The 11,324-nt window shown below is 42.4% G+C and overlaps 1 protein-coding gene across 1 annotated transcript in view; it reads left to right on the top strand.

The window, feature by feature from the left end:
- CHCHD3 (coiled-coil-helix-coiled-coil-helix domain containing 3) overlaps positions 1 to 10,905 on the top strand; it is a 134,897-nt gene extending 123,992 nt beyond the window's left edge. Inside the window, exons 5-6 of the mRNA XM_009883018.1 lie at positions 3,974 to 4,109; positions 10,322 to 10,905. Coding sequence (XP_009881320.1) covers positions 3,974 to 4,109; positions 10,322 to 10,348 — 163 coding nt within the window. The 3' untranslated portion in view covers positions 10,349 to 10,905. The remainder of the gene's footprint in view (positions 1 to 3,973; positions 4,110 to 10,321) is intronic.
- Positions 10,906 to 11,324: the final 419 nt, after the last annotated feature.

The raw sequence follows: 11,324 nt of genomic DNA, 5'->3' as shown, positions 1-11,324 counted from the left end.
AGAGTGTGGAGGTGGCCAGTGCTGGAGAGACTGGGATGGGGATGGGATGGGGATGGGGATGGGGATGGGGATGGGGGTGGGATGGGATGGGGATGGGGATGGGGATGAGGATGAGGATGGGGATGGGGATGGGGATGGGGACGGGGATGAGGATGGGGATGGGAGGGGATGCAGTGAGCTACTTGTTTGGAGGGGAAGGCAGGATTTTACACTGAAGAGATGCAGGTTGTGCTGTATTGGGCTGCTTGGCCTCAACCCAGAGGATCATCTCTGGTGTGTTTTATTTGGTAGTACAGAGGTAGCCTTAGATGCCAAGGGTTACACAAATAAAAACAGATGCTTTTGATAGCTGTCAGCATTTTAATGAGGAATAAAATTGAGCCCTGGATACTTCTGGCTATCTAATGGCATGATTTTTTGTAATGCGTGCTGATTTTTTGTTGCTATTTTTTTCCCCATATTTTATGATGACTGCCTGAAGTCCTGATCTGGTGGGATTATGCCAGATACCTGCACGGTTGGAGACTCATCAGCGATTCAGATTCCTTCAGTCAGAATGTCAGTTTTATCACAAAACTTGTAAAGCTTACCGTGGTGATTTCAAATTTCCTCTTTAGTAGACATTTTGTTTGAATGCCATGAAGGGGCTCCTTTCTCCGCGGCCCCGGGAGTACAATAAGCTATGCTCTTTGAGAGAGGCTAGATGACTACAAAGTTACCTTCATTAAATTTTCTCTTCATGCTTTAGCATAGAATATTTCTTTTTAAAACACTCTCTCCTTTTCTTTTGTGTCTTCATCCTATTACCTTTATGAGATTGTGGTGCATCAGCTTGATGGAAAGGTGGGTGCGCGGCTCCCTCGGAGGTTTATTCCAGCGCACAGAAATATTCTGCTCGCATGCGAGGAGCTTGAGGAGCAGCTGGGAAAGCGAAAGCAGATCAAGTAATTGTAAACTTAATAAAAACACGTCGTTACTAGCGTGCCATGTGGCGCGCGGTGCAGATCAGACTACGGTTCGTATTGACTTTTGCTGAGAAAGGCATTTGAGATCGTGTGTGTGTTGATTCTGTAAAGTAGTTATTGAGTTGCACTCAATGGAGATGGAGCCCTGGTTCACTCCTACGGTATGTATTTTTCCTTCAGTTTGGTTGTGAAATTCCCAAGTGATTAAATAAATAAATGAATAAATAAAATGATGGGATGCTCTCCCTGGCACACGTGTCCCCAGACACAGATCTCTCTCTCAGGACATGGCATGGTTCAGGGAAGGGTCCTCCTACTCGAAGCAGGGTCAGCTCTGGGACCAGACCGGGCTGCTTTATCCATCCAAGTATTTAAAACCTCCACGTTTTCATTACAGATTCCACATAATTACTGGGTTTGCACTGTTTAGCTTTTCTTACAAGCTTTTTCTTCTGTCGAGGCCCACAGACCCTTAAATGCTTCTCTAAAATGACCCTTATTTATAGGAAGTTTAGAGAAGTTCTCTGTTAGGGAGAAATTTCGTTTCCCTTTTGAGGAGTTTCCTTGCTGTTGGCTGTTCCTGACCCTACATCTGAGAGCCCTGTCATCCATCATCAACCAGAAATCAATGGCAAAGCCTTCAGTGGGGTTACCGTAATGGACATTGCGACCTTCTTTCCTGAACGGGAGATCCTGCAGCACGTGGTTTACGGCCATCTCATGTTAGACAGTAATCTCATTTAGCGTTTTCCCAAAAGTGCAAATAGTGCATTAGGGGAGTGTAACAAGCACAGCGGATCAATACGGAGACGGTGCTCTCCTTCAACAGATTAATCCAAGAAAATGGACTTTGTTGACTTGAAGGAAGTGGCCCTGTTCGCCTTGAGCTGCATCGGGTCTTGAAGACAAGTCACTGTGGGGCAGGAGATGACGCGTCTTAGAGGCCTCCGATACTGTTGGCAACGTAGAGTCCATTGAAGCATTCAAATAAAGGATAATACGTCGACTTTGAACGGTCACTAATGGCATGGCTCAGGAAAAAAAGCAATCAAAAGAGCTCCTTAACGTGGGTTAGAGTACCCCCGCTGAAACGGCTTTAAATACGTTTACAGAATTTATGTAGCCAGTGAACAGCAGCCCATTTCCTTCGCTCTTCACCTTTATATAAGAAGTCACTTCAAAATCAATTGTGAATAAGGGCACAGCTAGGTTTACTGCGTGTATTTTTTGTTAACTCATTGTCTGTTGTATTGGTTTATCAACCCAGACCAGGGTTTCAAGCATTTAAAACGAACTCTGGTTTAGTTGGACCTAAATCGCCACCACTGTGAGTCTCCAAAGAGCGTATGTGGTGCTCCCTCTCGTACTGCACCCCGATACGGACCTTGTCACAACCAGTCGGCATGCAGCAGTTTATGGGCGTACATTTTGATGCCTAACACGCTTTTGAAGTGCTTGCTGATATCAGCAGAGGGGGGATTAAGGGAAAATCCTCATCCGTAAGAGTCTACAGAAGTTTGAACTTCCAGATCGTAAAGTGCTTAAGCACCTGGGACTGCATTTAAATTCTGTTTTAAGCATTTCACAGATGTACAGTAATGAATGAAAAGAGTAAGAGGGATGTTTTATATGGGTATATGTATTGGCACTACATCTTGAGTGATTGCCAAGAAGTCAGTTCCCCTAAGGAATTACATTGTGCTTCGCATTTCACTTTCTTACCGGAGTAAAATAGAGATCTGCCTTGGCCAAACAGCAAAATAAGAAGGAACAGAATATTCAGCTGAGGATACTGTAGCTGAGGTGTCTCATTATTTTTATTATTGAACTAAAAGTAGCGTGGGCTGGAATGGATGTTAGAGCAGCCACTGTCGGGCTTTCCTGGTAGGGTGAGTGCGAAGATACGTTAAGTATACAGTTCGCAGGCGTAAAGCAAATAGTTGTTTTCAAGGCATATGAACTGTAAATGTTTCTCTAAATTTTCATGCATTGTTTTCTACCATTGAAATATTTTATCTGTGGTGTGAAAGGGGTTTAACTTTCATTTGATTGTCTTTTATAGAAGTGAGTGCCTTATAAAGTATTTATAAAGTAGATGTCCAGTTAGCATGACATTTCATCTCTGAAACACTTCACCAACCTCCTTCCTTTTGAAACAGGGAAGTATTGTATTCCCGTTTTAATTCTGTGGCGCAGTCAGTGTGGATAACATTTTATAACTTAGTGCAAATGACAAGATTTTTGTCCAAAAGAGGTTGGATTTTACAGGACAGACTAAAGAAGCTTCCATTCCTTCGGCTTCCATTGAAGGCAAAAAGTATATAGCATCAGCCAAAAAGATGGCAAGAGTGATGAATCTATACAGTGAAGAAAATAGACAAAAATCCTATATAACTTGCACATCTGGCATCAGGATTAGAATTGAGGTGATGGGAAGGAGGATGCACCAAAAATAGAGGCTATCATCAGATCAGCAAAAGTAGGTTCCGCAATTTGCTGATGGTAGCAGGATTTTTGTATTTTCGAGGTCAACCCAATGGGTGATTTCACTTTTATGCGGGAGCAATATTTAATAAGTAGCAAGATTATATGGTCATAGGACTGTATAGCGATGCAGCTCTCCTGTGGTTCTGTGACTGTTTCTCTGATGTAGCTGAGATCAGATGTGCTTCGTCTTTGCTGGGATCTTCATTTAAGGACGTGTGCTCATAAGAAGTTGGATGTTAATTTTCTCTGCCAGCTGGAACCTGAGTACTGGATTAGGAGGACACCTGTAGTCCTAATAGCCAGATTTCTGCAGCTCGTGTTGATGTTTGCATCTGATGTTACCCACTTTATAGTCCAAACATCTCTAGAAACAGCCTTTGTTTATAAGTTTAAAGTGTTTTCCTTCACTTCTATTATTTAGTTTACTTCTTTAAAAAAAAAAATAAAATCAAAAAAAGAGTTACATCTTTTCTGAATTTTTTTCGAGAAGGAAACCAAAATGTTCTCTTCTCTTTCCCCAGGCGATATGAGTCTCATCCAATCTGCGCTGATCTGCAGGATAAAATCCTACAATGTTACCGGCAACACGCTCAGGAGACCCTCAGCTGCTCTGCCCTGGCTAGCCAGTACCTGCATTGTGTCAATCATGCCAAACAGGTGGGTGTAGAAATATTGCCACCAAATTAATCATAGAATCATAGAATCACAGAATGGTTGAGGTTGGAAGGGACCTTAAAGATCATCCAGTCCCACCTCCCTGCCATGGGCAGGGACACCTCCCACCAGCCCAGGTTGCTCCAAGCCCCGTCCAACCTGGCCTTGAACACCTCCAGGGATGGGGCAGCCACAGCTTCTCGGGGCAACCTGCGCCAGGGGCTCACCACCCTCAGAGTGAAAAATTTTTTCCTAATATCCAATCTAAATTTACTTTCTTCCAGTTTGAAGCCATTCCCCCTCATCCTATCACTACATGCCCTTGTCAAAAGCCCTTCCCCAGCTCTCCTGTAGGTCCCCTTTAGGTGGAATGGAGAAGAGGACTACTGGATTGTCCAATTAGTCCTTCTTACATGCCAAAGCAGTACTGTTCCCAGTATGTATGTTCTCCTAAGCTCTGTGGAGTCCACTTTCAATTTGTTCAAATGCTGGGATTTCCATCTCTTCCCTTGGGAAGCTCTCATTTAGCACAGTAGCTATCGCTGTTGGCAGATGTTTCCTTCTATCTGCAGTTTTAGCAGTAAAACGAGGGGATTAAACTATGTGGTACTATTTGTCATAAATGTGACCACTTTTGGTAAGAAATGAATGGATGTCTCAAACTAGGTTGCTCACCAGTTGGAAGCCTTGATTTCTTTTATGTTATGTACTCTGAGAGTCTAATGCTGCCCTTTACCTGGTCTTGCCCTCCTCCCATCCAATTTCCTAGGATATGGGTTGTTACTATAGTTTATAAACTTTAATGCTTTATTTGTGCAGCATAAGGGAAAACGATAGTAAAATATACATGTTTTGGTTCAGCTAAAATTTCTAAACATGATTCTTTTTCAACAGCTTACATCATTCAAATAATAGAGATGCATATGTTAACCTCAGTTGCGTTCTTAAAGAAACCAGTTGCGAATACGCTTATAGGCCATATGTAGTATGTTAAAAGTGCTTAAATAAGACTGTTGATCTTTATTTCTGATAAAATCTATGAGTTAATATTTGAACATGTGAAAATGCGGGCTGTGATGTGTTAGCAGAGACCCAGCAAGCACGTCTAGTATTTGATAATGATAATAATTTTCATTCAAGTTAATTCTGCCTGTCCAGAAAAGTAGTAAGACCATGACTATAATCATTCACCGTGACCTTTTTGCTGTTACACTGGTGCAGCCTTGCTCCGGTATTACTGAGGATCTTGCTGGAGGATCTTGAGGATCCGCTGCTCGTGGTCTAGGGCTGTGTAAGACTTGGTAGGAGACAATGGTTATGTGGCTGTGCTAAAGCTGTTCCTCAGTCCACAGCGCTTAATACATTTATGTGGTGCTATTATTGTTAATTCTCTGTTTCTGCAGTCAGTGTGCTGCTTTTTTGCACGGGCAGCCTGGCTGGGTCGGCAGCGCTGGCAGACACGCTCCTCTACCGGCTGTAGCGTGGTTGTTCTCTGAACAGTGCGGGATGAGGACAATTTGTGTGGCTGTCCGGGCAGCTCCAAAATCACTTTATGATCATCAGTGAAATCTTAACAGATTCATGTGACAAAATATAAAAGTCGATGAGACCCCCCTGTCCTTTTCAAAATCACTTCCTTCCGTATATCCATTTGTGTTTCTCCTGCCCACTCGTTAATGTACCAAGCTCCTCAGCTCCTTCATTTCCTTAAGTACTCTACAGCCTACTGGATCTCCCTGCTCATGACAATTATTCCTGATCTTCTAGCCTGAGGCTTTCTTTCATAAAGCTACTGACACTTCATTAATTTTGGAAAGGTGGTTGAGCCATGCTGAGGCACCCAAGCCTGAGAAGTGCAGCCAGCTTGGTCCTGGGTGCAGAAGCTGCTGTGGCTGCAGCCCGCTAATTTTGCTCATAGAATCATAGAATGGTTTAGGTTGGAAGGGACCTTGAAGATCTCCCAGTTCCAACCCCCCTGCCCTGGGCAGGGACACCTCCCACCAGCCCAGGTTGCTCCAAGCCCCATCCAACCTGGCCTTGAACACCTCCAGGGATGGGGCAGCCACAGCTTCTTGGGGCAACTTGGGCCAGTGCGTCACCACCCTCAAAGTGAAATATTTCTTCCTAATATCTAATCTAAATCTCCCCTCTCCCAGTTTGAAGCCGTTCCCCTTCATCCTATCACTACATGCCCTTGTAAAAAGTCCCTCTCCAGCTTTCTTGTAGGTGCCTTTCAGATACTGGAAGGGGCTCTAAGGTCTCCCCGGAGCCTTCTCTTCTCCAGGCTGAACAACCCCAACTCTCTCAGCCTGTCTTCATTCCCATCTTCCCTAAGCTGTATAGTCCCCCGTGACCTTTTGAATTGGATTTTTTTGCTTTCAGTTGAATTGCAATTTTCGTACCTAATTCATACTATGACAAACAATATTTGGTGCATATATTTTTTTTTCCAAATTTTCCCATAGTGTGATTTTTGTATTCCAACCCCAGTCTGAAGTTACTGGACTGTGGGTATTTCCAAGACATTTAGAAAAACGCCATTGAATAATACAAGATTGTTATGTAGTGGACTAGGTTTTCACTGTGGCTTGCATCTTCTGGAACACTAATTTACTGTATGTGTAATTCTATATTATTTTAAAAAGTAACTAGAAAATTTAGAAAATTACTTATACACGTTTAAACTATAACTAAAGTTTGTATCTGGTAGGAATTTCTTCAGAAATATATGATGAGGATGAATTAATTCATGTTCAGAAGGTGCGGGAAAAGGAAATTGCATAAATATGAGCGTTGGGTTTTTGAATCCTTTTAAACACCTTTTTTGTTGAAGATCTTCAACCAAGCCTGTCAAGTAGTTAAAAGTGTTTCCTAAATGCTTCTTATTCTCTTTCACACATGCTTCAAGATGAGAATTCAGAGAGGTTTCTCTCTTATGATAACAGAGAAGGAGAAGCCTTTTATGATGGAAATATTTGCAAGCAGGAACAATTGTTTTTCATAATGAACATCAGTCCTCTATAGCTCATCCTCCATGTGTTGCAGCTGTAATTGTAATTATTTTTACTCGCTGATTGCCCAGAAGTCCAGACAAACAGTTACTTTGAAATAACTGCTAAACATGGTTATAAAATACTGCAAAATTACCTACTGCGTGGGCTTGGTTGGAAGGCAGAGGAGTGGGATAAGTAGCGGATTCAGAAATGAAAAAGTTAACTGACACTGGCTACAAGAAACAAACAAAGAAGAAAATTTGCTAGAGGGAATAGACCAAGATATTGAAAACCAAATAAGTTAACTAATCCGATTTCCTGGCGGTGAGTCTGGGCACTTGTGCTCGGGCTGAGCACACTCTGTGCTTTTCATAAATTGAATTTATTGACTCCTCTTTCTTTCCTATCTTGCTTATAATTATCTCACCCTCTCTTCTGTATGCTCCTTATTTCTCATCCTGTCTGTAATCTCATGTCTCTATCTGTCCTTTTCTCCCCTTGTTAGAAAGGCCCAGAGAGCTGTTAATTCAGAGGAGTTTGACACATTGTTGTATCTTCACTTTAAATCTTTTCCCAAAGTCATGAGAAGCTAGTGAGATAAATTAAACTCTATTATTAATGTTTGCATTTTATTGTAATAGTAACGGAGAGAAAAACCTACTTAATGGAGCCGTTAAGGGGAGATATTAGGATTGTCTGTGGCATGGATTTGTGCTCCCACTGCTGAAGTTACTCCAGCCAGACATCACTGTACTAATATGGACTATCCAGTGGCAGTTTTTTATCACTTATCTTAGTCTGCTGTCCACTGATACAGACAAGGTGACTGTTAAAATACCTTTTTTTTTTTTTTTTCCATTTTTGTGGGTTGGGGGTTGGTTTTTTTCCTTTCCCCTGGGCTACGGGCAGTCCTAACGCCTATACGAAAACACGACGAGACTATAGTTTGATGAAGTCTGTGCAGTAGTTTCCTATCAGACCACTGAATTTCACAGGGATGCGAGTCTCTGCAGGCAGGTTAGATTCAAAAGTACTTCAAAGAAAGGTACCAACAGCTGCTGGTGTCTGACAGCCTGGCTACAAAATGTTATCCTTCAGCCTCTTCAGCCTTCTCAGAACCATTATTTTAATTTGTAGAATAGAGTGGTCCTTAATCATACATCCTGGTCAGAATAAAACCATTATTTTAGCCACATCCTCCAGGATTTTACTGAACACCATCTTCTAATCTAATGAAAAAATATGTAAAATTAGTGTAGCTGGAAACACTGAACTGAAATGCAGTAAAAAGGCATTGTCTTTTATGGCCACTATTTAACATTGCCTTGGTTGAAGGAAGTTTATTATGGAAGAGTCAGACCAAGTTCCCTTCACACCTACACTGGGGTCATGAAAGAAAAACAAAAGGAAAATGTTTGAAATGCATGAAGTAAATTTGTAGGTGATGTTAAATGGCAAAGAACACTAAAAAAAACCCATAAATACAGACAAAACCAAAGCAAGCCCTGGAACGCTCCCATTTGTCTGAAGATGAAATTTTGTGGGCAGAAATATGCGTGCGACGAACAAAAACCTGCAATTTCTTTCCTTAGGACACTAAATAAAAGAAAAGTAAGGCAATTTTTCTCAGATCTTTTGGGAATTTCCTGTGTTAACTTATGCAGTGTTAAATTTATGTAAAGTTAATATTCAGCCCAGCAATGGCTTCGAGCAAGTTTCTGTAATACCACTGCAAAGAGAGTCTTCCAGTTAAAGTAGCCTTCATCAGTTTTGCAGAAATCTCCGCGGAGATGCTCTCAAAGTGAGATTGGAGATTTTGTTAACTAATAAAAGTTTCCCTTTTTTTTTTGGTCGTAATAGCACCTACGGAGCATAAAACCGACTCCGTTTATTTTGTCAGCGTGTACTTCTCTACCATGGGCTCTGGAGAATATTGGCCATCACAAAGATATTTACCATCTTTTTATGTGCGCACTGTCCTGCTCCTTGGTGCAGCTCTGAATCCCTGCAGAAACACCGCTTCATCTAGTTGGATGGTTCACCAGGTTATTTTTAGAAATATCATGAGAATTTGGTTAAAGACATACGTGACAACAGGTTTTTCATTGCCTTTGTTTTTCATTTTCCTGAGCCCAGACTTCTGTGACTCTGACGATGCAGTCCAGAGTCACCGGACAATGTGCCTGTCTGGCACTGCTCAAATACTTGAATCAGCTGTTTGTAGGTCTCCTGTAAAGTTTCAAGGTTTACATTTGGGCTTGCTCCTGACATAAGCCCTAAAAATTATCAGATCCCTTCCTACCATTTCTTACAAGGAGACTCCTAATTACCATTTTCCCTATTTTCTGGATTTTGAAGGCAAGAACAGTCGATTGCGTTGGGCAACGTCCCAGTCCTCCAGTGAATATAGATGGCCTCCAGCATGCTTTTACTGCCCAGCCTGTCCGTGTCCTCTCAGATCCCACTTTTCTCTTCCCCTTACTGATCTAGACAAGCACCATCCATACATGTGCTCATTTCTGCAGACCCTTTATTTCTAGATATGGAATAGGAAGTTCTCAGTAGAGCCCTACATGCTGTCCTTGCCAGTCTGCATTTTCAGGGTGGAGGCCAGGATCTCTCTGAAGGGTCAAGACCTTGATGGCAGAGCTCTCTGGTGTGTCAGGAGGAATAACTCTTGGACTACTTGACAGATGTATACTTTTGGCTCTTGGTGGCCTGGCTGTGCACAGGAGGTGGTTAATGAGGTGCGAGGTCAGTGCAACACGTTCAGGCTATCGACATTCTGATTATGACTTGGAACGCCGGAAGGAGGTGGGTAGGGGAGATACTTAGTGTCGTATGTCTTCAGGATGTATTTCCTCAAGTATGGAATTGCTGGGAACGGGATTTATCTTATTGTGAGATCAAACGTTTTAATTTCCGTAATAGCCGTAGCGTGACTAGAGCTGTGATAGCGTTAGAGTGGATGAAAAGGAATCATTGCCGCAACTCTTCGGGCCTCCAAATGGCTGACTTGTTGCGTCCTCAGGTAGCTTCATTCTGCCTCTGTGGCTTGTCGATGTGCATGTTGACAATGTTGCTTTTTTCTGCATTTTAATTTAAAAAAATTGCAATTCCTAGGAAGGAATTGCAGCCAAACTTCTCTGGACTAACTCTGAGTTCTTGAAATATGTGTTTCTCCCTTTTCTTCCCTTCCCTTCCCCCTGCCCGCTTTCTTAGCAGAGCATGCTTGGGAGAGGAGGATAAAGGCATTGTCCAAATCAAGCACAAGACCATCAACTCTAATTTCAGCAGAAGAGCATTTTTTCCCAAGAATGATATGACAGCCCATTTACGGGGCAGACCAATAAAGAGAAGAACTGGAAGAGCCATTTCGAGAGCAGCAGCCATCACGGCTCAATCAGCGTGACCATTTGAAAAGCCAAGACCTGTATCTTATTGCATCAGAAATCATACATCCGAAGATACTGTTCGGGCTTAGTAAAATCCACTTATTGGTGATTGAAGGAAGGAAAAGAAAAGAACCTTTCACTGACCTCGGAGAGGGGAAATATCCTTCAAATGCTGCTATTTCATTGTAGAATCTCCTCAAAAACTTCTCCCTGTCAAAGGCGCGGGTATGTAACACTCGGTGTGCCGGGGACGCGGCGGTACTTTGTGAGCCAGTCAGACGTCGCTCCTCGCCCTGCAGCCCGTATTCAAGTTTTCCTTACGATGTATAATGATGTAAATTGTGCTTTAACTTACATCACAAATTATGTAACTTAATGAAGTCTCTCTCCAGGCCTTCTGCTGGAATGATGTTAATGATCCAACACTTAAGATGTAACATGGCCTTTATTTACATGAAATGATTCTGTTGTGCTCCTCACTCCAATCAAGTACTGACGAATATGCCTCGCTCTGTACCAACAATAAATATATTTTATGCACAAGATCGATGTTTCAGTCTGTCTCTCTTTCCGCTTCTCAGAGGCGGATGGTGTTCCCTCTGCTGTGTCAATCATGGTTTTCCAGCAGATGTTATCGCTGAAGCTTTAAAGCACAGACTTTTATGCGTATCCAACCTCAGTTTTGGGAACGGTACTTACATATAACTGTTTTCCGTCACGGCAACCTAAAAGGATCCCACGTGGTGGTGTGCTGTGATTCATACACCACCAGTTTCCTTTCTTGGAGAGTACTTGTGAATGAAAGGGCATACAGTGCCCCAAACTGCAAA

The sequence above is a fragment of the Charadrius vociferus genome, unplaced genomic scaffold (genome assembly GCF_000708025.1).
Source record: "Charadrius vociferus isolate BGI_N301 unplaced genomic scaffold, ASM70802v2 scaffold32, whole genome shotgun sequence".
Lineage (NCBI taxonomy): Eukaryota > Metazoa > Chordata > Aves > Charadriiformes > Charadriidae > Charadrius > Charadrius vociferus.
The sequence above is the reverse complement of the archived record's forward strand: the minus strand, read 5'-3'. Positions and strand labels throughout refer to the sequence as shown.